This window comes from Balaenoptera physalus (genome assembly GCF_965194825.1).
Source record: "Balaenoptera physalus genome assembly, chromosome: 18".
Lineage (NCBI taxonomy): Eukaryota > Metazoa > Chordata > Mammalia > Artiodactyla > Balaenopteridae > Balaenoptera > Balaenoptera physalus.
In genome coordinates this window covers 66165658-66193613 of record NC_138899.1, presented here as the reverse complement: position 1 = coordinate 66193613, position 27956 = coordinate 66165658, and the positions used below count along the sequence as shown (strand labels likewise).

At 38.7% G+C, this 27956-nt stretch overlaps 1 protein-coding gene and 1 pseudogene across 5 annotated transcripts in view; one reads left to right on the top strand and one right to left on the bottom strand.

Moving 5' to 3' along the window:
* Positions 1-27956, bottom strand: part of TPTE2 (transmembrane phosphoinositide 3-phosphatase and tensin homolog 2) — a 96944-nt gene that overhangs the window by 15423 nt on the left and 53565 nt on the right. For all 4 annotated transcript variants that reach the window (XM_082435024.1, XM_082435025.1, XM_082435026.1 and 1 more), the window contains 7 exons: positions 23236-23296; positions 22384-22465; positions 22191-22279; positions 15617-15678; positions 13845-13925; positions 10462-10567; positions 3807-3898 (listed from right to left, as the gene is read on the bottom strand). In XM_082435024.1, coding sequence (XP_082291150.1) covers positions 3807-3898; positions 10462-10567; positions 13845-13925; positions 15617-15678; positions 22191-22279; positions 22384-22465; positions 23236-23296 — 573 coding nt within the window. The remainder of the gene's footprint in view (positions 1-3806; positions 3899-10461; positions 10568-13844; positions 13926-15616; positions 15679-22190; positions 22280-22383; positions 22466-23235; positions 23297-27956) is intronic.
* On the top strand, positions 24769-26495 carry LOC309647593 (serine/threonine-protein phosphatase 4 regulatory subunit 2 pseudogene; annotated as a pseudogene). Its single transcript has one exon. The product of its transcript is annotated as a serine/threonine-protein phosphatase 4 regulatory subunit 2 pseudogene (transcript).

Here is a 27956-nt window from a genome sequence, read left to right as displayed (position 1 = left end):
TCAGAAAGATAAATTAAGAAACTCCCATTTAAAATTGCATCAAAAAGAATAAAATACTTAGGAATAAGTTTAACCAAGGAAGTGAAAGACCTGCACTCTGGAAACTATAAGACATTGATGAAAGAGGTAAACGTGACACAATTAAATGGAAAGGTATACTGTGCTCATGGATTGGAAGAATTCATATTGTTAAAATGTCCATGCTACTACCCAAAGCAATATACAAATTCAGTGTAATCCCTATCAAAATACCAATAGCATTTTTCACAGAACTAGTATCCTAAAATTTGTGTGGAACCACAAAAGACCCCAAATAGCCAAAGTAATCTTTAAAAGAACAAAACTGGAGGTATCAGTTTTTCTGACTTCAAACTATATCACAGAGTTATAGTATTCAAAACAGTATGTTACTGGAACAAAAACAGATACATAGATCAATGGAACAGAATAGAGAGGCCAGAAATAAATCCACACACTTATGGTCAATTAATCTACAACAGAGAAAACAAGAATATACAAAGTGGAAAAGACAGTCTCTTCAATAAGCAATGTTGGAAAAACTGGACAGTTACATGCAAAAGAATGAATCTGGACATCTACCTTATACCATATATGACAATAAAGTTAAAATGGATTAAAAATTTGAATGTAAGATCTGAAACCATAAAACTTCTAGAAGAAAGCATAGGCAGTCAGCTCTTTGACTTTGATCTTAACGATACCTTTATGGATCCATCTCCTCAGGCAAGGACAACAAAAGCAAAAATAAACAAGTGGGACTACATCAAACTAAAATGCTTTTGCACAGTGAAGGAATCCTGCAATAAAAATGGAAAAATAATCTATTGAATGGGAGAAGATACTTGTAAATTATGTATCCAATAGAGGTTAATATCCAGAATATAAAAATAACTCATACAACTTAAAAAAGAAACATCAAAAAAAGAATCCAATTGAAAAATGGACAGAGGACCTAGAACAGACATTTTTCTAAAGAAGACATACAGACGGCCAACAGGCACATGAAAAAATGCTCAACATTACTAATCATCAGGGAAATGCAATTCAAAACCAGAACATCACCTCATACCGGTCAGAATGACTATTATCAAAAGGACAAAAAATAACGTTGGTGAAGGTGTGGAAAAAAAGAAACCCTCTTTCACTGTTGGTGGGAATGTAAATTGGTGCAGCCACTATGGAAAACAGTATGGAGGTTCCTCAAAAAATTAAAAATAGAACTACCACATGATTGAACAATTCCACTTCTGGGTATTTATCCAAAAAAAAAAAAATCAACAACAACACTAATTCGAAAAGATATATGCACCCCTATGTTCACTGTAGCATTATTTACAATAGCCAAGATATGGAAGCAACCTAAGTATCCATCAATAAAGAAAGTGTGAGGTATATATATATATATGCACATGTATGTATATATGAATATTATCCATAACAAGAATGAAATCTTTCATTTGTGACAACATGGATGGATTTAGAAGGTATTATGCTAAGTGAATTAAGTCAAAGAAAGACAAATACTGCATGATTTCACTTACATGTGGAATCTAAAAAACAAATGAACATAACAAAACAGAAGCAGACTCATAGATACAAAGAACAAACTGGTGGTTGGCAGGGGATAGGAGGATGGGTGAAATAGGTGAAGGGGATTAAGAGGCACAAACTTCCAGTTATAAAATAAGTAAGTCATGGGGATGTAATATACAGAATAGGGAATATAGCCAGTAACGTTGTAATAACTTTAAATGGTGACAAATGGTAACTAAACTTACGGTGATCATCTCACAATGTATATAAATGTCAAATCACTATGTTGTACACCTGAAACTAATATAATATTGTATGTCAATTATACTTCAATTTTTAAAAAAGAGGAGCTCTGTAAAGATAATCCAGTTCAGACAGGGGACTGACAGGGCAGGGCTGGAGGAGGGGAAAGACCAGCAAAAACAGGAAGCAGAAATCTGAGTGCTGTGTTCCAAGGGCCACAGGGGACCCAGTCTACCTGGCATGGAGACAGCAGGCCGTGTTACTAATGCGAATAAGCTCAGGTATGATAGGGCTATATCTTGAGAATTCAAGACCCAGGAAAATAAGAAGGAAGTTGTTGAAGATTATAGTGGAGCATTTCCTAGGTGATAAAGTTGGCCTGGTAATTATCACATCTAACATTTATTTAGTGATGTGTAACTCACAAAGCAACTTCACATATATTATCTAATTCAATCCTCACAACACTTGAGATGTAACCTTTATTTTACAGATAAGAATATTGAGCCAAAAGGACCTCCCTGGCAGTCCAGTGGTTAAGACTCCACACTTCCACTGCAGGGGGCATGGGTTCAATCCCTGGTTGGGAAACTAAGATCCCGCATGCCTCACAGCCAGAAAAAAAAAGAATATTGAGCCAGAGATATTAACTAGCTTTGACTGTGGGTACACAGTGTGTCTTCTGGTCTAGCTACAGCTTTTTACAATGAGAGCAGTATTTCAGGATGCATATTGCAGGACCCTATATACTGCCCTGTATAAGGAGACAGAAAAGGTAAGGAGACCATTGTAGAAGTCTAGGCATGAGCAAATGAGGTCCTGGACCAGGTAGTGGCAATGGGAACAGACAGGAAGGGAGCGAGTTAAGAGAGATTCCAGTGCTATCATCAGCAGGAATTGGTGACTAACTGGATTTAGGGGGCCACGGGCAAAGAGAGAATCAAAGATGATACCAAATTTGAAAGCCTGAGTAAGAGAATGCTGGTGCCATTTGCAGAAGCAGATGAAAAGTTCATTGGATAAAATTGGATTGACAACTGTGTTTGAATTGCTGGGGTAAAAGGAATGCCCACATTGCAGCTCCTGCGTCTAACACGTGTATGGGGCTCATAAATATGTGTCAAGTGAATGAAAGAAGATATTATAGTTTAAAGTAGGGGAATGGATGTGCAGAACCAAGAATAGAGTATGTGTGGAGATAAGAACAGAAAGCCAGGGATGAGGCCTGGGGGGGAGTGCCCCCTCCCGGGGGTCAGGGGAGTAAAAAGAAGGAAGAGGAGGGGTAATAGGAGAACTAGAGACCAAAGCCTGAGAAAGAATCTTAAAAGTTTATATTTCTTACACCCATGAAGGAAGCTTTCCTATTGCTCCAGGAAAGGTTTATAGTCATAACCATTTCTTCAGCATTTAAGAAAACTGGCTATTTGGTCCCAAAGAGATTCCTCCCCAATCCATACACCCCTGCATTGTCTCTCACAGTGCAGTCCCACAGGATATCTGAGTTAGAATCACCTGAGACATTGCGAAGTCTGGAGATTCCTGGGCCCCTTTCCAGATTTCCTGAATCACACTTTGGGGGTATAACTTAGGAATCTGCATCTTTACCAGTCTCTAGGTGATTTTCATGCACATTAAAATTTCAGAATCAGTGCCATATAACAAAAATGACCAAGAAGAAGAGAATATGGCTAAAAGTGACCAGATACATGAATTTAAAACTCTGATAGATTCCTGGGAACATGCTTGGCATCTGTGGAAAAGTGAAAGGCAAGGCACCACTCTGAACTGAAAATATATTCTGGAAAACTATTTCCCCTGAAAACTATTTTGAACAAATAAATTTAACTCTTGACTCAAATCCAAACCCAGGGACACCAAGTTGGATGGCAACCAGAAAGCAACACAGCCTCTCCCTGTGGTGAGTGATGGTGTGGGGAGGGCAACATGCTGATTTGACACTGAGATTTAAAACAAACACTAGAATTTTCAGTTTCCATGCTTTCTCTTACCCCACAGTTTTTGGAAGCAGAACAGAAAAAGACAGGCTTTCGTTGCATTATTATTTGTACTTTTAGATCATTTCCATTGCCTTTTCCAACACCTGAATGAAATTAAAAAGTTAGGCTGGTTAGAGCAAACAAAGATCAAAATGTCTCACCAATTAACAATACGGATTAAAAAGAGAAAAAATTATCCCAGCTAACAATGTGTCAATATTGAATCATTTGGCTCTTGCATGGATTTTGTCTTTGAGAGACAAGGCTTCAAGTTCAGTTCTGTCCCCTAAAGCAGAATTTATAAAGCTGGAGGAAAAAACAAAACAAAACAGACATTGTTCATCTTCTAAGATTTAGAATCTCATCACTTCACCTTCATAGAAAAAAAAAAAAATTAGGGAAGGGGACGTGCAACCTTTCTTGTTGATGTGTTGCTTTCTTCAGACTTCTAATTGTGATGTTTCTTAATAATAAATAGTCTAAATTCCTCTTGCCCTAGTTTAAATCCAGTTTATGGAAAATACAGGAGAGCTGTATCCAAACATTCCTGCTATGTTCAGCATATATTTACAGACAAATGTTTCTTCCCCCTTTTTTTTTTCAATTTAATTGACCCACTTACTTCAGCATTTCATCAAAGGGCTGGTTTCTCAAGCCTACAATTAATTTTTCCGGCTTTCCTTTCCACCCTGCATATTTCACTTAAATATGCACAGAACTAAAGGTACAGAACTAAAACAAATATTCTAATAAAGTCATATATCCATCATTCTTTTTTTTTTTTTTAATTTATGACTAAATTGCTGGTTAAGTCTTTTTTCTTTTTTTTTTTTTTTTTTTAACTTTTTGGGTTTATTTATTTATTTATTTATTTATTTATGGCTGTGTTGGGTCTTCATTTCTGCGCGAGGGCTTTCTCCAATTGCGGCAAGCGGGGACCACTCTTCATTGCGGTGCGCAGGCCTCTCACTATCGCGGCCTCTCTTGTTGCGGAGCACAGGCTCCAGACGCGCAGGCTCAGTAATTGTGGCTCACGGGCCCAGCTGCTCCACGTCACGTGGGATCTTCCCAGACCAGGGCTCGAACCTGTGTCCTGTGCACTGGCAGGCAGACTCTCAACCACTGCGCCACCAGGGAAGCCCTATCCATCGTTCTTAATTGTTATATTAAGTTTGTTTTGTGTTCACTTAATTTTGTTCTCACTAACACAATTAATTTGTCATGAGGAATCATGGTTTCTTTGCCTCGGTTCCCTCTGTCCCATCCACCTGCAGAACTTTCTATGGATGTCAACCAGAAGTCAGTGAAATGCAGAGCTAAACAAAGTCGAACACTTATCACATGACAGGAAAAGGGCATTGCTTTATGAGCTTAAATTAATTCCCACACAATTTAAAAATTTTTTAAATAATTTAAGTATATTTGCATGATTTAAAATTAAAAGGGGGCTTCCCTGGTGGCACAGTGGTTGAGAGTCTGCCTGCCAATGCAGGGGACACGGGTTCGAGCCCTGGTCTGGGAAGATCCCACATGCCGCGGAGCAACTAGGCCCGTGAGCCACAACTACTGAGCCTGCGCGTCTGGAGCCTGTGCTCCGCAACGAGAGGCCGCCATAGTGAGAGGCCCGCGCACCGCGATGAAGAGTGGCCCCCACTTGCCGCAACTAGAGAAAGCCCTCGCACAGAAATGAAGACCCAACACAGCCGTTAAATAAATAAATAAATAAATAAAATAAAAAAATATTTTAAAAAAAATAAATAAAAGGTATAAAAGGCATGAAGTGAAAAGTCTCCATTTTCCTTATCTCCCACCTGTTTAGTTCTCCAGCCCCAAACAGATAACCCCTATTACTAGTTTCTAGTTCTTTATGCATGTATAGTCAAATATGAATATATATTCTCCCAGAGGTTTTATATATGTATATACACATGAACAAATATATTCTCCTTCTGTTTTACAGAAATTGTTGCATGCCATAGCACTGTCCTGTACATGCATTTTTTAACACGTCAAAAATGTTAACTTATTACTAAGGAACCAGTAAAATGCTACAGCTGTTTCAAAGTACTGCACATTTATGGGCAGATAAGGAATGATGAAATGAATTTACACATAAATACAAACAGGTCAATAATCAGTTGCATTCTGCTAGACACAGCTAATTTGCATTTTTATGTACAAAGATTATTTGATTATCATCAGTTTTCTACAACTTAAGAGTTGTAAAATAGCTTAAAGACCATGAGAGGTGAAGGTAACCCTGGAGGTGGGCCTAGAGAAGATACTGCCCATTTCAGAATCTATCACACTTTTTCCTGACAGTCTGTTGTGATCATAATCTCAAAGGAAGATTGTTCTTTAGGGTTTTTTTTTTTTCTTTGCTGTTCTTTCATTTGAAACATACTCCTTTGTCTTCTCATTTTGTTGACCTTTCTCTGTCTCTGTGAAGTTAAGTGGATCAGTCACCCATCCCAGTCGTGAAGGCGTGCCCTTGTGCAGGACTATGCGCTCCGCGTATGCTCAGCGGCTTTGGTGGGAGAAGTGAGCACAGGTCCCATCTGCCCCTGGGGTGCGGTGGCAGCCGCCACCCTGGTGGGAAGCGGGGCTGGAGATGGAGGGGCTAGAGCCGGAGCCAGGTGTGACCCTGTGTGTGAGAGAGACGGCAGTCTCCACCTGGGTTTGGGATGCAGCAGGGGCTCAAGGGTTTGGGGCTGCACTTCTGTGCTGGTTTTACATTTTCCCCGCTGCGCACCTTTGGTTAGAGGCTGGGTCAGGGCCGGAGGGGTTGGTGCCTCACTACCGAGCTGCTTTCTTTCCTGCTGGCAATGTCAGCCCCTGCCCTGGCGTTTCACTCCTCCTCCATGTGGGCAGTGACTGAGCACCGGCCAAGGCTGCTTTCCCCCTGGTCAGAGTTGTCAGGCTGCTGCGTCTGCCAGGACGGGGGTATAAGCAACCACTCTCTTGAGTGAGGTCTCAGTGTTTCACAGCCTCCCATGAGCCCCACTGGCTTTCAACGCAGCTAAGGGGACTCATCCTTCTGGTGTCAGACCCCAGGGCTGGAGTGCCAAACGTGTGGCTCAAACCCCTTGCTCCCCAGGGAGGCTCCCCAAGCCCGCGACACCCCCCTCCACGTCTCTGTCCCCCACCAAGGGTGCAGGTCTCGACCAGATCACTTCTCCTCCCTTCCTACCAGCCTCCATGTGGATTTTTCTTTACAGCCTCGGCTGTAGAAGGGCCTTTCCGCCAGCCTCCAGGTAGCTCCACAAGTAGTTGTATTTTTGATGTGTTCGTGGGGGGAGGTAAGCTCAGCGTTCTCCTACTCCACCACCTTGATCTCCCTCAAAGGGGATAATTCTTATTCCAAAAGAAGGCTGCTGTCATTGGGTTTGGCCTGCTTATTTACGTGGGTGCAGCAAGAATTTTAGCGTACCAGGCAGGCCTTCGTAAGTTGGTTCTGCCAGCCGAGGCCCACACCGTAAGAACAGGTGCAAAGGGCACAACTTTCTGTCTGGAAGCCTTTATAAGGGATCTCAAATTACACTTTTAAAATCCTCTGTTTTATGTTAGCCTGAGACGAGGAAATCAAACCCATAAAACTCTCCACCAGTTTTCACCTGCAGTACTTACAAATTTGTGTTAGTTCCTCTGTTCTCTACATCTGCACTTTACAGTTTTAACTAAACAATATCTCCACAGAGGTTAAGTAAAATTCAAAACATGAAGAGAGAAGTCACAGTCTTAGGATATGATATCAGACTGGGACAATATATGAAATGCTAGAACTTATTAAGACCATTTTTAAGCTTAGAAGTTTGAGAAACTATTCCTGTTCTCATCGTTCATGTTAGAGAAATGCATCAAAACTCCCTCAGACTAAATGCCTATTTGCCTGTTTGGAATAGTTTAATACAGAGGTTTGTATAGATACTGTTATAGGGTTACCTCGGAGATACTGTGGGTTCAGTTCCAAGCCGCTGCAATACAGCGAATATCGCAATAAGGTGAGTCACACGAACTTTTTTGGTTTCCCAGTGCATATAAAAAGTTATGTTTACACTATACTGTAGTCTATTTAGTGTGCAATAGCATTATGTCTAAAAAAAACAATGTACATACCTTCATTAAAAAATACTTGATTGGGACTTCCCTGGTGGTGCAGTGGTTAAGAATCCACCTGCCAGTGCAGGGGACACGAGTTCGACCCCTGGCCCAGGAAGATCCCACATTCCACGGAGCAACTAAGCCCATGCGCCGCAACTACTGAGCCTGCGCACCTAGAGCCCGCGAGCCACAACTACTGAGCCCACGTGCCACAACTACTGAGCCTGCGCACCTAGAGCCCGTGCTCCGCAACAAGAGAAGCCACTGCAATGAGAAGCCTGCGCACTGCAACAAAGAGTAGCAACTAGAGAAAGCCTGCGAGCAGCAACGAAAACCCAATGCAGCCAATAAATAGATACATAAAATTCTAACACAAACCATTAAATAAAAAAACTTGATTGCCACATTGCTAAAAAAAAAAAATTGCTCACCATCATCTGACAACTCAGAATTGTCACAAACCTTTAATTTTTTGAACAAGTGCAACATCTGTGAAGTGCAATAAAGCAAAGAGCAATAAAACGAGGGATGCCTGGATTCCCACTGTTAACCAAGAGGACCCTGAGGGAGAGGACACACTCAGGTACGAAACAGGCTCTCACGCCACCAACTTGGTTTTAGAGCTGAGTTTCAATTTCCTAGAGAAAGACACTGCTCCGACAGCCACCTGGGTTGCCTCTCACACCGCTCTTCCTGCAGGAAAGGATGGGGAGCAAGGCACTGCTGTCGTTTCCCACCCACCAGCTGCCGGACAAGCCTGGCTCTGCCCTGGGGCCGTCTGAAGGCAGGTGGTGTTCTGAGCGAGGCTCCATTCCAGCCCCATCCCTCATACGTGACACACGCACATCACAGTGAGAATGGACCTCACAGAGAACTCTGCAGCCCACGAAGCCTCCGCACAAACAGTTGCTCCTTTATACACACAGGCAGCCTCCTGCTGGGACGGGCTGTGTTTCCAGGGTCTGCCTGCACAACGCTTGTTTGGAAATCTAGACCAAAATCTCCCACAGAAACCATGCTGCTGGGCTGAAGTTCGTTTCCAGAAGCCAGAAACCCATGCAATCTGCTCGTGGTAACTTTCACAATTCCTCACCCCTGCCAAGAAGTGGCGGCCATGCGGGCGTGTGGAGAAGAAGGGAGAAATATGTAAATAATTTGGAAAAAGCATTTTATATTTTAACTAACAATTGTAATTTTTTTTTGACTCTGCAGTGTTTACATACATTCTAAAGGGTTCTCTTATTTCTGAATAATTGGACGAAACGTTAAAAAATACACGTCTAGATCTTATTTTGTGCGACTCCCCAGAGGGCTAAAAACAATGGGCTGCCTGGGTGGACACCAGCGCCCTCGCCCCGCAGCCGGGCCCGGGAGAGGCCCGGCACTCAGCGCCGCCTCGTGCTGCACAAGCTGGCTGTTGCTTTAGGGGGTCAGAAGCTGCACCTCCTGCTGCACCTCTGGCGGTGAGTGAGGCCCCATCCCCTCCACACTGAGGGGTCCCTGTTTCCACCTCCCTGAGGGTGAGCTGTACAGGGAAGCTAGGCGGGTGACAGAGAAATAAAGACATGGCCTTGAGGCCCATTCCTCTCCCCTCCTTCCTTTTCTTTCAAGTCCCAGAGGTGGACGATCTGACCAATATCTCTGCCTCTCGGGGCGATGGCAGGTCCCCTCTCTCTCCTTACCCTCCTGAAGCAGGCATCGTCAGCTCTTTTGAAGTTTATAAGGACTTTTACTCTTGGTAAGAACTGGTAACAGCCAGGGGGCTGAGAGAAACCCCCCAGAGGCCAGGTTTCTCCCACCCCTTTTTTGTGTTCCTGTAGGTTCAGGCAGGGAAGACCTAAGTGCTGTTCCCCTAGGAAGCTGTCCAACACTGTGGTCAGCTCTTCATCTGTGTACCTTCCTCTCCTCTGCTTACACTCAGGGGCTCCTGAAGGGCAAAGAAACACGAGCAGAGGGCCTGGCCCAAAGCAGTTCTCAGCAGTCATTTGCAAAAATAATTTGTGGCAACAAAATTCATTTGCTGTTCGGGTATTTAAGACATCCTGATGGAGTTGCTGGGGGAGAGGGGGCTATGGCAGAGGAGGGCGGGGAAAGGGAGAGACCAGGAGATAAGAAAAAAGAAAAAGGTTTCTGAGAGGAGTAGGAGAGAAAATGATACAGGGATGCATCTCCCAAGACAAACCCTGAACCAGAGATGGGCGTGAGAAAGAAGTGGTCTCCAGGTCTCATGGGACCTTCCTCCCTTTAATCTCAGAGGTTCTACTCTGAAAAGGACACCCTGGGCTGAGGCCAGAGCAGCAATGAGAACAGGAGAAAGGGAAGGGGGGATGGAGCCCCCCAAATTGGTGATGGGAAAGGAAAGGAGAGGACACCTAAGCAGTGGTAATGTGGCCACAGCAGCGCTGGGCTGATGGGCAATTCCAGGGGGAGGGGTTTATACCTGAGGCCACACAAAAAGACAGCTATGCGTTGGGACTGTCTCTGTATATAACCATGAGAAAACCCTCCCGAATAGTAAGAACATTGGCCCTCCCTCCAATTCTCCAATTATACATAAAGCACTTACCATGAATTGAATAAATAATGATATTTTTAATCGTGAGTTTTTTCATTGGAGGAAGAGTCAAGTTGTAGGTATTTTTCACCATTGCAAAATATCCAACAAATCTGTTCTGCAAAACAACAGAAGTCTCAATTTAAGAGGAGGTAAAAAAGTCCTGATTTTTTTAAGGAAAATAATAGATGAAGGAAACATTGATCGGGTGCCGTTATGTAACTAGGCATTTGTTGCCTCATGACTAAATATCTACCTTAGAAAAAAGTACTGAATGAAGAGCAACAGGGAAGGAACAGGAAAGGAGCCAGGTGTTGCTTAGGGGCTGCTGGGACTGAGAGAGCCAACAGAACAGCTAGGACAATATCACAGCAAGATGCCATCAACTGCAAATGTGGGAGAGGCGGGTCTGGGGTAGAAGCTTCATTGTGGCTGAGTTAAAGGAAGGTCTGTGCTTTGGGGAGGAGTAGCCTCCTTGGCATGAGAGCAGAGAAGAGGTAAAAGCTCAGGGGGAGAGCTCCATAGGCCAGCAGCACATTCACATCCTTCTCCAGTCCCAGCCAGTGAGCATCTCTCCACTTCCCATTTCCCCAGCTCCATTTCTGCAAGGAAGCCTGGGGATTCTCTTAGCCTAGTCCCATCTCCTGTGGCAAGCCGTTCACAAGGGCTCTCCTTTCTTCTAGAAGTTAAGACGAGTTCTGGTACAGAATCAACCGGACTGAAAAGTTCATAGACTCTTCCCCACCCGTTGGGAAGTGTTAATAAAATTAACCACCATCCTCTGCATTGGAAAGGACCAGTCAAGCTCTTAACTCAGGGGTGGATGAAATGTATGTAGTGCATTGAATGGCCACACTGCAGGGTCAGGAGGGGATGGTGTCTGAGAATTACTGCCGCACACACAGGGAACTCTGTCCTGGGGCCTCGCCAACACAGCCCTCAAGCCTGAGGCCGGGTCCCTGCACTGCTAGCCCAGTGAATCAGAAGAGACTCAGCTGCAGCCTAGGGTGTGCCAGTCCTGGAGTAAGTTAGAGACACTGCACAGGACTGCAGAGGAAATGGGGAAGGGAAGATGTGCCTGAAGGAGCTACCTCTACCGTCCCCTTGGCTCCTGCCACCAGATCCTTGACCTTCCACTGAAGGCTTGTAACCTACCACGGCCCTGTAGCTGGTTTTGCTCTCACTCTTCTTTCCCCTACAGCCCAAAACAACAGGCGCATGTAGCAGAAGTTAAAAAAACCAACATATATTTAGTAAGCACTCACTACAGACAAAGGAGATACTATATGAGGCACTTCGGGCTGCCAGGGTGGAAAGATGGGCAAGACATGGGCCTGCAAAAAGGGTAGAGAAGACACAACTTCGAATAGCTGTTAAATAATGTAAAGCAACTTAGTCCCTAAAAGGAACACAAAGGGCTATAAGAACTCCTGAAAAAGCAGGAGACTACTTCAGGCTGGGAGGGCAAAGGGACTCCAGGACAAGGGGCCCTCGTGAGCACGTGGGTGTAAAGTATAAGCAGGCTAGGAAACGGCAAACAATCCAAACGCGTTAGAGCGTGTGAATGCACATAGTGGAAGAAGCGGTTGGAAAAATCAAATCTAGGTTGGGAGTGCCAGGTTAACACGTATTTGTTGCCATTGGCAGTCAGAGGCCATTATGGATTTTGAGCGTGCAACGGCATGATTCGAGCTGGGCTTCAATAAGTTGATGTATTACTTATAGCCTACGGCTATCTTTTTTTTTTTTCTTGTGTTGCTTGAGTTTGGCAGAAAAGTATGAATGGATAAGGCTGAGCTCTTTGATCCCAAATGAAATGTCTAGAGCCAGCAGTTACAGTGTTCTGCTAACTAGGCCAAGGGTATCAGCTTTCATCACTTCACTCAAAGAAAACTTCCTTCATGGCCACATCCACATTTACTTAAGAATTCCCAACCATCTCTCACTTGGGTTTGAGGGGCCGTATAGAAAAGGCAATCCAGATGAGAAGCTGTACACAGGATGGGAAATAATAGGCTTTGGAGTCTGAAAGATCTGGATTTGAGTTCTTAGTTCAAAAAGTTAGTTTCCCTGAACCTCGATTTCCCAGTCTATAAAATGGGAATCATAATGGTGCCCACTCATTGCGTTATTGAGAATATTATATTAGATAATGAATGCAAAACCCTTAGCAGGATTCAACAAAGTCTAGAATGTTGTAAACTCTATAGGATAAACGTCCTGGTTTCTGCAATAAACAATTTACAAGGGAAAAAAAAGAGAGGTGGGAAACCTATAAACTAAAAGAGACTTAAGGAGACATAGCAGCCAAATGAAATGTGTGCCCTTGTTTGGATCCCGATTGAAACAAACTAAGTTTTAAAAAGGTTTTAAGATAATTATGGAAATTTAAACGAGGACTAGACATTTGATACTATTAAGGTATAATATTGTTAGATATGTCAATGGTTTTAAGGTTTTTGTTTTTTTTTTTTTAGAGTCTTTATGTTAGATGTCATACTAAAATGCTTAGGGGATAAGATGATCTGATGTCTGGGATTTCTTTCAAAATAATCCAAGATTAGTGTGAAAGTGAAGCACGCGTGTGTGTGTGTGTGTGTGTGTGTGTAGAGTGGGGAGGAATGAATGGTTGGCCACGTGACGAAATGATTGCTGAAGCAGTGTGATGAATATAAGGGGATTTACTGTACGACTGTCTTGACTGTTTATGAAAAAGTCCATGATAAAACGTTTTAAAAGGAAAAAAATATAAGGTAATAACATACGGGTCACATGGGTTGTCTGAGTATTAAATGAGACAATATATGTAAAATGTACAATAGTGTCTAGTATAAAATAGGTTTTTGAAAAATGTTACTGTTCCCTCTCCTTTCTCTTTTGAAGCGCAGCCCCCCTCCCACCGACTCTGTCTGTCTCTGTCTTTTTCTGTCACTGTCTGTCTCTCTCCCTTACACATGTGCACACGTGCGTGCCCATGCGTGCACACACACACACACAGTGTTCTACAAGGGCTGAATTGCCCTAATAGGGGTTTGTGAAAGACTCAGTTCCTCTTTACATGGAAATAAAAGGCTAGTGACTTCAGATAACCTTAGGAATTGGACCTTCCTACTTGGCGAAGGGAATCAGCTCCTGAACTCTGTAAACAATAACCAATTAAAATGGATGCTCTGGGGAGACCTCAGTGCTCGCAAAGCCAAGCAACACCTGAGGCAGGGCTCCTGGCCTTTGGAAGGGGTCAAGGCCTGCCACGGGGCACCCAAGGAGAAGACCACCCAAGGAGAAGATGACCTAAGGAATCACCCAAGGAGGAGAGTCTAAAATGAAACCAGGTAATAGATGCCAATCTTAACCTAATTACCCAGAGTGACCCCTTTTAAAGAAGGAACACTTACCTGAGAAGGAGTTTCTATTCCCTGAAATTTACTGCTGGTGGATTTATCTGTTCGTCGTTCTCCAAAATAATAAAGGCTGTCCTATAAAAAAGGGGACAGTCCAGTCATGGGTCATATGCACGTCCTTTCCTGTATAAGGCATTCTGAAGTTCCTAAGGGCACATGATTTCCTTAAGTCAGCGGTCTTTGGGCAGAGGCTATACCCGAAATAACAGAATTAACAAAGCCACATCAAGGCCTACTCTCACTCAAAGATTCATAAAGACAGGCAATTTTAGAGCTGGAAGACTTCAGAGATAATCTGGTCCTTCTTCCTATTTTTCTATTTTACAAATGGAGAGGATGAGGACCAAAAGAAAACCAAGTGACCTGCCGTGGAGATGCATGCAGCCAGTCAGAGACAGCACAGGCCTGAGCACCGGCCTCTGGCTCTGTCTAGGGCTCCAGACCAACAGCTTTCAAACTCTGTATTTATTTATTTACTTATTTTGGCCACACCACGCGGCTTATGAGATCTTAGTTCCCTGACCAGGGACTCAACCCTCGGCAGTGAAAGCGTGGAGTCCTAACCACTGGACCTCCAGAGAAGTCCCTCAAACTTTTTATTTTTAAAGCTACAATCCACATTCATAAACCTGGGAGATACACACACACACATACACACGCACTCTCTCTCTCACACACACACACAGAACTGAAACAAAAGTTTCACAAACAATACTTACCTTTTGATATTTCCTATTCTAATCGATTCCATTTTATTTAAAAAATGCGAGTGACAACCCAGTAAGTTGATTTCACAACTCACTGATAAACTGTGATGCACAGTGTGAAAAACACTGTCCTAGAGCATCCATTTTCCTAACCTGTGTGTCTCAAATTTGAAATAAAGAAGACGGTGGAATCAGGGTGCTGGGTCCCGATCATAACCCCCAGCTTCTCTTATCTGGGCTGCAGGCTGAGAGAGAAGCAGAGCTGCTGGGAGCGTGCCCTCTAAGAGGTGACTTTTCAGCAAGATCATGGCAGAAAAAGAGTGGGAACCCTGCTTTAGACATAGCAACAGCCCATCCTGTCTTCTCAGAAATTTCCAGAGGGCACAGGCCCCACAGATGTGCAAAGATAATAACATCCAGGAGAGACTTTGTTCTGAGTTGGAAAACAATGCCTTTTACCTACCTAGCACTTGCAAGGATGTTCAAGGTCCTTCAGAAAATTTCCCTAACCCATCTTATTATTCTCGTGAGAAAGGAGGAAGGCCTGGAGCTGGTGGGATTATGTCAGAGCAGTTCTGGGTCTGGGGGAGGCAAGTCAAGCTTCTGTATTGCTGAGGTTTTTTTGCACTTTCACAACTTGACCTTACTCATTTCACATTAATCTGGACTCTATTGTGGCCTGTCTTTATTTAAAATATTCATATTGTATCCACGATGGATTTTTTGGTATTAACTTAGATTTTTTAAATGCTGCACTAGAATATTATTTATCTTAATTACTGAGATTTTTGGCATTCCCTTAAATTTCGTGTCCAAGGTGAGCGTCTCACTGACCTCACCCTCATCCCGTCCCAAAGAAAGAGGCCCTGTGGTCAGTTACTAACTAGTGCCAGTTAAATGAGAAAGTATCCAAACCAGGCTTTCTAATAATCACCTCTCCAATCACAACTCCATTAAGTACCATGACTCAGGAATCATGTTAACATTCCCACCAGTGGGGTTTCAGAGCTAGCAAATTCAATCAGCCTAAGACAGCGTTGGTAGGAGCATCTTTCATACCTCTGCGGTTGCAAATATTTCACTGGCAAGAAGGTAGGCACAGATCATAGTTCCAGTTCTTCCTAGAAAAGAAGATAGTTCGTGAACCATTGCTCATGGCAGCAGTTGGTATAAAACTACTCTCAGAAGTATTTAGAGTTCATTTTGGATTGATTTCTTCCACTCTGAAAGTGCTGGTTCAAAATATTTCAATTCAGAGATAGACAAAGCCCTTACACTGCTTGCTCTGAGGTTCTACCTGGAGTTCTGTGCTAATTGTGTGCATGAATGTGCATGTGTATGTTGTTTTTGAATCATGACCCCTGGAGACTGCAGTAACAGGCAGAGGCAATGAGCTCTGCTCTAGGACTCTAAAGCTAAAGAGATGCCTACCAATTAAGAGCTAATTACACACCCTGTTTTCCTACTAATGTAAATAAAAGAAACTATAAAAGATGAACTGTGGACAGAACCCAAAACACCACCTAGCATTTGCCATACCTATTATTCCTTCCATTTTAGTTAGAGTTTTTTTTGTGTTACAAGACATATATTAAAGTAGAAAGAACAGAATAATGAGCCCCCATATACCTGTTCCCCAGATTCGATAATTATCATATTGTTATACTTGTTTTTTCCTTTTCTTCCCTCATCCTTCTTTCCCTCCCCCTCTCTACAGGCGCCCCAGCCCCCACCCCCAGCATGTTAAAGCAAATCCTTGATTTCATGTCATTTTATCCTCAAAGTCTCATGTTTTTTTTTTCCAATTTATATTTTTGTCCTGCCATACAAAATGTGAGTTAAAAAGTACATTGCATCTATTCTTTCTACAGTGATCTGTAACTTTTGTCTTAGCCAGTATATGCTGAACTTATTTTATGTAATTCCAAACTTATCCTTTTACCTTAAGATGCACTCTATTTTCTATTCTATCCTTTTGAAAAAATGAACCACTAAATTTATTTTGCAACCCATAGTTAGAAAAACAATATTCTAAGCCAAGTACTTCCAAAGAGGACTTTGTACCGCCCTGTGCTCTGGTAAGTAAAAGCTTCTTGCTGAAGGAGGCTACTGACCATTAACAATCTAGCTCTCTAGCTCTCTAGCACGGATGGTTAACATTTCAATTCTGGAGGACATCTCTGAGTCTTTACAGCCCTTATATATTCCCATTTGAAAACAAACTTGCAGATTCATGTCCCAGTGGCTATGGATAAGCACAACCACAGACAAAGTAGATGCCCTCTCATCCAGTCAAGTCAGGTATGCAAGGAATCATTAAAATGATTTACACTTGTCTTCAGTATTTTAACTTAAAACATAAACGTATATTCATTCACTAAACTTTTGCTATTGGACAAAGGTTTTAAGTTTTTAACTATGATGAAAGGAATCTACCAAAATACCTACCAGGTATATCATATTAATGATGAAATGATGATAACATTCCTCTTAAAGCCAGGAACTAAACAAAATGTCCACTATTCACTGCTTCTATTTACTACATGGCTTAGCCAGTATTGTAAGATAAGAAAAAGAAACAAAATGTATAGGGATAAAAACAGAAGAAACAAACTCTCATTATTTGCAGACTAGAAAAATCCAAGTAAATCTATAGGCTAACCCCTAAAACTAATGAAAGAGTTCAGGAAGATACAAGGTCAACACTAAGAAAAAAGCAAAAACCGATAGCTAAATAAGGGATGTCAGTTGAAATCTTTAGAGTAATTACTAAGGAATATAAAAAGAGTATATGACTTCCAAGCAAATGGTGGGGGTGGGAGGAAGGAATTATGCTGCAAAGAATTCAAGCAAACCAAAATAAAATATCAGTTAAGGATATAGAAGATTTGAATAAAACAATTAACAAATGACCTAATGGGCACATATAGAACCCTGTTCAGGACAATGCATAATACACTTTATTTTCAAGTGCACAGAAAACATTTGATAAAATTGACCAAATTCTGGGTGATAAAGCAAGTCTAAATACGTTTCAAAGAACCAAAAAAATACATATGTTCTCTGACCACAATGCAATACAACCAGAAATGAATAACTAGAAGATAATTACAAAATCCTCATGTTTGAAAATAAGACAGTATATTTCTAAATAACCCATGAATCTAAGAAAAAAGCACAATGGAAATTAGAAAATATTCTGAACTAAATAATAATGAATATACATAAAAACTTGTGTGGTGAAGCTAAATCTATTCTTAGAGGGAAATTTATAGCCTTAAACGCTAACTAGAAAAGAGAAAGGCTGAAAATCTATGAGTTAAGCATCCATCTCAAGAAGTTAGGAAAAAAACAGCAAATTAAACCAAAGAAAGTGGAAGAAAGGAAACACTAAAGTAATTGATGAAATAAAAAACAAATAATAGGGAAGATCAGTAAGGCCAAAACACTTGGTACTTTGAAAGGACTAATAAAATTAATAAATTCCTGGTGAGACTAATCAAAAGAAAAAAGAGAGAAGGCACCAAAAATAGCAATGTAAGGAATGAAAAAGGGAACACCACTGTAGACATTAGAATTAGATATTTTAAGACAATTTGATGCCAAGGCATTTGAAAATTTAGATTAAATGAACAAATGCTTGGAAAAATACCCAAAATGTGCAGAAGAAATAAAATTATAAATAATCCCATATCTAATAAAGAAATTGAACCGTACTTTAAAAACTTCCCCACAGAGAAACTAAGGCCAATTCCCCCACTGAGGCCAATGTGGCTTTACTACTGAATTCTACTTTACATGTAAGGAAAAAAAATGTCAACTTATACAAACTCATCCAGAGACTTTAAAAAAAAAGTACAACTTAATTTTGGTTTATGAAGCCAAAATCTGAAAACTGTAGCCACTCTTACTCATGACATAGATACAAAAATCCTTAAGAAAATATTAGCAAACAGAATCCAGCAATTTATTAAAAAATAATACAGCACAACAAAATTGTGTTTATTCCAGGAATTCAAGGTTAGTTTACTACTTTATAATCAATGTAATCAACCAGATTAATAGAATAAAGGTAAGAAATCATATTATTTTAAAGACATAGAAAAAGCTTCTGATAAAATTCAACATTCATTCATTATAAAAACTCTTAGCAAATTAAAGGAATGTCTTAATCTGATAAAGAATATCTAACACACACACACACACACACCCTAAAGTAATTGATGAGATGCTGAAAGCTTTTCCTTTGAGAGCAGGAGAACAAGGATTCCTGCAATCATCACGTATAATTCAACACTGTACCAAAGGTTCTAGCGAGTGCTAGGGAAAAAAAGGATTGAAAAGGAAAAATTTAGTTCATTATTTCATACAATATAATCATGTGCCATAAAATCCAAAAGAATTTACAGACAAGTTAATAGAATTAATGAATGAATTTAGTTAAGTTTGCTGATTGCAAGGTTAGTAAAATCAACTGCATTTAGAGCATCAACAAAACAAAATTTAGGACATAAAAATTTCCAATGGATATAATTTATAATAGTATCAAAATATCAAATATCTAGGAATAAATCTAACCACACATATACAACCTTTCTATGCAGAAAATGAAAAGGCATTATAAAGAGAGATTGAAGAAGACTTAACTAGATGAGTGGATATTTCCATTCATGGATTGGAAAACTCAGTATTGTAAAGATTTCAATTCCCCTCTATCTACAGATTCAATGAAATTCCAAAGTTCCATCGGGTGTGTGTGTGTGTGTGTGTGTGTGTGTGTGTGTGTGTGTGTAACTTGACTAGCTGATTCCAAAATGTATACGGAAATGTAGATGGCCTAAAAAACCCAAACAATTGTGAAGAACAAGATGAGTGGACTCCCTTGAAAGGAAATCAGGACTTATTAGAAAGCTAAGGCATGATAAAACTTGACCCCTTCCTCACACCACACATATAAATCAATTCCAAACGAAATAAAACTTATATAAGATAATATAGGACTATGTCTTTTTAAACTCAGGGAAAGATTTCTTAATTAGGACACAGAACACTAACCTTAAAAAGAGAAAGAACAATGTACACTATGTTAGAAAAGAAGTGCTGTTAACCAAAAGATACTCAGAGAGAAATGGCAAATCACAGAGCAGAAAAGGTATCTTGTAATACTGTATAATACATATAACAAACAACAGAGTTGAAATTGAGAATATATAATGAATTCCTACAAGTCAATTGGAAAAAAACAATCCAGGATAAAAATAGACAAGGAAATTAAACGGATACTTCACAAAAAAGAATATCCAAGGATATCATAATAAACCTATGAAAACTTTCTCCATCTTATTAGTAACCATAGAAATGCAAATGAAAGCCATAATAAGATACAACTACACACCCACCCAATAGCTAAAAATAAAATGACTGAGAAATCCAAGTGTTGGTAAGCATGTGGAACACTTGGAACTTTCATGCAATGCCAGTGGAGTGTAAATTGTCAACTGTTTTGGAAAACAGATGACATCATCTATTAAAGTTTGAGACTCATTATCCTAAGACAAAACAATTTTAGTCCAAGGTCTACACTCAACAGAAATGTGGGCACATGTGCAACAAGAAAAATGTATTTCATAGCAGTATTATAATAGTAAAAATTGGAACCAATCCAAATGTAATAGAAAAAAGCTTCCTTTTGCAGTAGCAATATGTCTTGGGATGAATTTAACAAAAGATATACAAGAGCATCATGAAGAGAAGTATAAAATATTATTGAAAGATCAGATGATTCAAATAAATAGAAAACTATTCATGTACAGCTCAATAATGCAAAGTTCTCAATGCTTCTGAATTAATCTATAGATTCAATGCAGTTCCAATAAAAATCCCAAATATATTTTCTTGTAGAACTTGATAAAATAATTCTAAAATTAAATGTAAGAAGAGTCAAGAGATTTCTGTCTTTATCAATATATATTATAAAGCTATAAAAATTACAATAGTGTGGTATAGAAAATTCACAGACAGTCCCAAATACGTATGGAAACTTGGTATATGACTGAGAAGGGACTACATGTTGACGGGGACTACATGAGCATGTCATAGATGGTTTTAGGACGATTGTCTATCCATATGGAAAAGAAATCTCCCTCCCCAAATTCCAATTAGATTAAAGACCTATATATAAAAAGCAAAACTTTACTATTTTATAAGGAGAATATCTTCACCACCTCAGTGTATGGGTGGATTTCTTAAACGTGACCAAAATGCACGAACCACGCACACACAAAAGACTGATAAACTTCACTACATTAAAAATTTAAAACTTCTATATGACAAAATAAATCACAATCAAATTTAAAAGACAACACAGTGGAAGAAGATATTTGCAATATAAACTGCTAACAAAAAATTAGCACCCAGATTATTTAAAGAAGTCCTATAAATCAATCACAAAATATTTGGGCTATCATGATATTACTGGTAATGTGCAGGCATCAACCAACAAAAAGAAGCAAAACCAAGATGAATGAAAACTTGAAAAAAGGTGCTGCTCTGGTACAGACCAACTGAATACTAGCCTTCGAAACAATCCTAAAGGGAAAGCGATGAAACACACATGAACACAGAATAATGTAAGTCTGCTCTCAGAAAAAAAAATTAAATTTGAAATGGTTTTCCTTTAAGCAGGGAATTAACCTGATTAAAAGAAAACTAAAGCCAACTCTTAGATTATAATATTTTGGTTGAGCCATATTAAATGGCCTTTTATTAAAAGTAAAAGATGGTCCAAAGAAAGGCAATTCCATGTGGTTCAACCTCTGTATTCTTCACTTAGGCACAATATTGTAAATTGCCATACATACAGAATATTTCGACCTGTGGAACTAAAGATAGAACTTACCTACTAACTCATGAGCTTGAAACTACTTTTCAAATAAGACTAAAACTTTATTCTACTCAATTACAGAAGGCAGTTTTAAAGTGTGTTTTCCTGGAATTTAATATAAAAAACTGTTTCACAGCCCAACGAAACCATAATTCCTTATTTGTCAAAAACTGTGAAATATGCCTAGATGATTATTAAAAGCCTAAATCTGAATGAGAGAAAATCTGACTCAAGTTAAATTGGTTGAATTTACAACTGGCTTTCCCACCACCCCCATTTTTCCCCCACCAAAATCAACTTCTATGTATCATTACACTATAAAAATTCCAGTATAATTTTTGGTCTTTGAAATGGCATGGCTGTTGACACTCTTAACTTTAAAACATCCTCACAAAGTTTAAGAACAACCTTAAATAAAATGAAAAGTGCTCTGATGGTTTCTAAAGTTAAACAGTGTTTGTATTTTGGCAAATCAAAAATGAAGAAACCCAAATAGTCAATAAACAAGGGAAAACACACTTAACCTTCCTCAGTTCTTCTATTCCTGCTTTCTTCTCTTCTTTACTCTTTCTTCCTTTCCTCCCCCCTTCCTCCCTCTTTCCTTCCCTTCCTTCAGTCTTGAAGCTAATATTAAAAAATGTCAACAATGATTAATACCGGTTAATAGCAGAACATATCTTGTTGGTGTACTTTAATATATTTTTCAAATTTCTTTAGAAAAAGAGAACGAAAAAGAAAAACGTTTTTTACCTTTGCCCCCCTTACAGTGAATCACTGCGATGTTTTCCTCGTCTTGAGCCATCCACTCTTTTACTTCCTTGGAGAACGCCACCATCTCACTGATTCCAAGTGAAAGATTTTTAGTTGAATGAAAATACTTCCCCAAAAATCAAGCCCTGTGTATTTAGCCCTCTTCTGACAGCCAGCGTGGCATCAAACTTACCTCAAAGAGGGGACATTGTGATCGTCAATCATGTATCGACGGACCCTATCATGGAAGTACTTAGCATCATAAGCTCTTTCACCTGAAATAAATGATGCACGGGTCATATCTCTAACCCTAATAAACACAGTAAACGGTCAAGGTGTAAATAAGTTATACTTTTCTATTAGAAATTCCTCCTCTACCTTTAAAAGGAGCTTTCTGTCTGGCTCCTGCTGCTCTAAAACAAACGTAAGGGTCTCAAAAATAAAAGTAGAGTAGTGTTTTGTCCATCTTGAGTAACATAAGCCCAAGTTATTTTGGTTTAATAGGCCTTACTTGTACTTTTCTAGCAGGCTATTCACTACGTTATCAGAAGGTTACACAGAGCAGAAGCCAATGCGGCCAACCAAAATACTTGCCTCCTGAAAATGTCCATTTAATATACAGGAAGAGGGTCAGCTGGGCTATAATTTGTTTGCTATAGGGTTTTGGGGTTTTTTCCCATGCAGGGCCCTGGTCTCCTCACACCTCATTCCTAGTGGGTTAGAGCGTGCATTTGTTGAATTGTCTTCAAAACACAAGCTGGCAGGAAAAAACAAATATTTTCCAAAACTTACTACCACTAGACCTGACTCTCCTAAAATGGCTATGCCCCTAGTCTCTTGCCTACCTCACAGGGCACTGTGTGCTGTTGCACTTTCTTTTCCTACCAAATAGAGCCAGCACAAGATGGAGACTTTTTAAAACTCGCTTCCCACCACCACCAAATACCTATGATTAAATGAAATGTAAAAACTGAATCATCTTCTTACATGCAGTGAGTGACCTGTTTTCTATCTATACTAGCAAAATATCGAGTCATGTACATACTGCAGAGATTGTAGACTCTGTAGTGGTTTTGATGCTTGGTATCCAGGAACCGTACAACTTCCTAAAAAAGATGGACACATACCTTACATATTCCACATGGCACCAACATAAGCCTTTTCCTAGGACTAACCTAAAATGATTATCACCCTTTTATTCACTGGTCCGTCACTTAGCACCTTTTAGGGGAGATTCAGGGAATAAAAAGGTACATACATTCCAAGTCATAACTAACCCACTGATGGTTTTCAAATAGCACACAGAAGTTGTGAATGACTACTCTTATTATCCTCTACTGTAAATACACATTGTTTAAAGCTACCAGAGAAGGAAGTTAGGTGGTTAACAAGCTTTAAGAAAATTGTAATTTGTTCTAAAATTTGCATGGAACCACAAAAGATCCTGAATAGCCAATCTTCAGAAAGAACAAAGCTGGAGTTATCATGCTCCCTGATTTTAAACTATACTATTGATACAAAGCTGAAGTCATCAGAACAGTAGGGTATGGGCACAAAAACAAACACATAGATCAATGGAACAGAATTGAGGGCCCAGAAAAAAACCCACACATATATGGATAATTAATTTATGATAAAGGAGAAAAGAACATACAGAAAGGATAGTCTCTTTAATATATGGTGTTGGGAAAACTGGACAGCCACATGCAAAAGAATGAAACTATACCACTATGTCACTCCATACACAAAAATTAACTCAAAAAGGATTAAAGACTTGAATGTAAGATGTGAAAACATAAAATTCCTAGAAGAAAACATAGCTGGTAATTTCATTGACATTGGTCTTAGCGATGTTTTTGTGGATCTGACTCCAAAGGCAAGGGAAACAAAAGCCAATGTAAACAAATGGGACTACATCAAACTAAAAAGCTTCTGCATGGTGATAAAAACCATGATCAAAACGAAAAGGCAACCTAGCGAAAGGGTGAAAATATTTGCAATTTATATATCCAATAAGGGGTTAATATCCAAAATACATGAACTATACAACTTAAAAACAACCCAATTAAAAAATGGGTAGAGGACCTGAATAGACAACTTTCCAAAGAAGATATACAGATGGCAAATGGGCACAAGAAAAGATGTTCAGCAACACTAATCATTAAGGAAAAATGCACATCAAAACCACAGTAAGATATCACTTCACGCCTATTAGAATGGCTATTATCAAAAAGGTAAGAAATAACAAATGTTGGAGAGGATGTGGAGAAAAGGGAACCCTCAAACACTGTTGGTGGGACTGTAAATTGGAGCAGCCACTATGGAAAACAGCATGGAGATTACCCCCAAAATTAAGACTAGAACTACCATATGATCCCAGCTATTCCACTTCTGGGTATTTAGCCAAAGAACACAAAAAAACACTATAATTCCAAAAGATATATGCACCCCTATATTCACTGCAGCATTATTAACAACAGCCAAGATATGGAAACAACCCAAATGTCCACTGATGAATTAATAGATAAAGATGTGATAAATACACGTGTGCATGCATGCGCGCGCACACACACACACACACACACACACAATGAATACTACTCAACCATAAAAGAATGAAGTCCTGCCATTTGCAACAACATGGATGGACCTTGAGAGTATTATGCTAAGTGAAATTGTCAGGCAGAGAAAGACAAACACCATACAATTTCACTCATATGTGAAATCTAAAAAAATAAATGAACAAACAAAAGCGAACAAAACCAAACACAGATACAGAGAACAGATTACTGGTTACCAGAGGGGAAGGGGTTTGGGGTGTGGCTGAAATAGGCAGAGGGTCAACTGTATGGTGACAGACAGCAGCTAGACTTGCGCTGGTGATCAGTCTGTAGTGTATACAGATGTTGAATTTTAATGCTGTACTCCTGCAACTTATACAACAAGAAAGAGAGAGAGAGAATGGGGGGGGAGAGAGTGAGGAAGGGAGAGAACAAGGAAGGAAGGAAGGAAAGAAGGGATGGAGGGAGGGAGGAAGGAAGGAAGGAAGGAAGGAAGGAATGGTTTGCCTCAGAGCACAGGGAGCAAAGAGTCTTTACAAACTTACAGCATGATGAGGACAAAATTCACAGTGACTCTGACACCTGGATCAGGAGTTCCTCAGTGAGCCGTATAGAAAATAAACATCCAAATGAATATGCTGTGGGAGCTGAGGGACATGAGGTTAAAAAACTCAAGTTTGACAAAGAAGGTGAAGTCAGAGATGACCAAACAACTTCTAGTCACATTTCTTCAGTTATGACAGAAGAAACAGAAGAACCAGCTTCATCGAAGAATAAAGACAAAGAGAAGAGGATGAAGAGGAAAAGTGTCTTTAACAACAGAAATGATTCCAGAAAAAAAAAATTCAAGAGAAAGAATCTGATGATGCCTTAACTATAAATGAAGAGAATTCTGCGGAAAATAATCAAATAGAGGAATCTCATCTGTCTCTGGATGAGAAAGATTTACATTCTGAAGATAGCGAAAACAGAGGCCCTGCAAGTAGGATTCCGACTGCCATGAAACAGAAGAATTAGGAGGCTCCAATTCCAGGAGAACTGGAGAGATTCTCTCAGAATCTTCCACAGAAAATGACTATAAAGCCACAGAAGTCACTGATGAACCGATGGAACAAGACTATTTAGAAATACTTACATGCAGTATTTCACACTCAGTTCTAGTTTTACACTGTATGAAATTTCTGTGTAATCAAATAGACCTTTAGTTTTGCACGAGAAGAAGGTTGTAAAATAAAGTACTTCATGGGATAAACCCTGAAAGATTTGTTCTTTTAGGAACTGTGAATGTCAGCTCTTCTGGGTCCTGCTTACTAAACACTTTTTGGAGGGGCGGGGGAGGATCTGGTTAAATCAGTGGCTTGTGTATAGATTTTTTTTTAAATTTAGAATTAAAGTTTTCAAACTGGAAGGTAAAAATTACAATTCTTTTTTTTTTTTGGAGAGTATTATGCTTAGATTATACATATGTGAAAAGGCTTCTAGTCTTTTTCTAACAGCTCTGGCAGTTTTCATATTTTGGTCATAGTTTCAACATTTACCGTATGAATTAAAGAGTTTCATGGTAGTTATATTATTTATATTTATAAATAGAAATTACATATATGTTCATCTTTTACAGAAACAGAAAAATTAAAAATTTGCTCCCTTAGAATAATATATGTATATTTATATGTAACATATTTTATAATGTTATATATGTTATATGATATAACATATGTAATATAATACATATCATATAATATAAAATAAATAACATATATAACAGAATTATATACTGTATAAATGATATATAAATTGTAATTTACATATCATTCATACAAAATATAAATTATATAATTATATAATATATAAATTATAAATTTATATAAGTTACATATCTATATACGTGTAGTATATATTTATGATGTTAATATATTCACAATCTATGCATACTTATATATTATTGTTATATAATTATATGATATGTAATATATAGTTATATAATTTATACATTATATAATTATATATAACATATTATATATAAATATAATATATTATTATAAAGGGGGAAATGTTATATTTTTCTGTTTCTATAAGAGATGAGTTTATATTATATATTTGTAAATGGAATAATATATTTACATATTATATAAGACATATACATATAATATATAATTTATACATGTAATTATATATTATTCTGTATAATATATATTATATATAAGTATACATGTATTATTCTAAGGTGGAAATGTTATATTTTTCTGTTTCTATAAGAGATAGATATATATGTAATATATATTTATAAATAGAATAATATATAGTTATACTATATAAAATTTATATGCAGTTATATATAACATATAATTATATATAACATATGATATATATTACATTTACTATATACTAATTTTATATAGTATACATTATATATTAATATATATTTAATATATACTATAATATACATTTTATTTAAATATACACTATTTTAAGAGGGAAATGTATTATATATTATATAATTACATGCACAACTATACATTATCTAATATATGCTATACAGTATAGTATATATAATATATATTACATATAATTATATACACATTATTCTGAGAGGGGAAATGTTCTATTTTTCTGTTTCTATAAGATATGCATTGGATACTTTTTCTATTGGTAATGATCGAGTCCACATCTTTCAAGGCCGTTTCTTTCTCCTCTAAGTAATTAAAAATCTGGTCCTTGTGAAACCATGGAAACTTTAAGTCTGTTGAAATATCAGGTTAAACACGTTCTGAGAGATCTGTTCAAACTAAAATTCTTTTGTATACTTTTGTGGTGCTTGAGAAAAAGACTCCACATTTGTGAGAAAATGTGCTTTATCTTGGAAATTGTGTTCAAACATTAGCTTACTATTTTGTAGGATTGAATACGCTTATGAAGCTGATGTGAGACCATCTCAGAAGAACTGGGCAGATTCACAGAACTTTTGCTTGCTTTTCTGAACATTTGTGAATACTACACATTTCTTTCTAACATATTCTAGAGTATGCAAATGTCAATGGTATGAAACACAATTATACTGGAAAAATTAATAAATTAATGATGAACTTGAGCTAACTGACTGAAGGTCATATTCACAGATTTAAAGTCATGCAAGCTGTACAACTTCCTGTCAAAATTACTGGCTGCCAAATTTATACTTGTTTCTTCAGATGTACCTTTTGATATT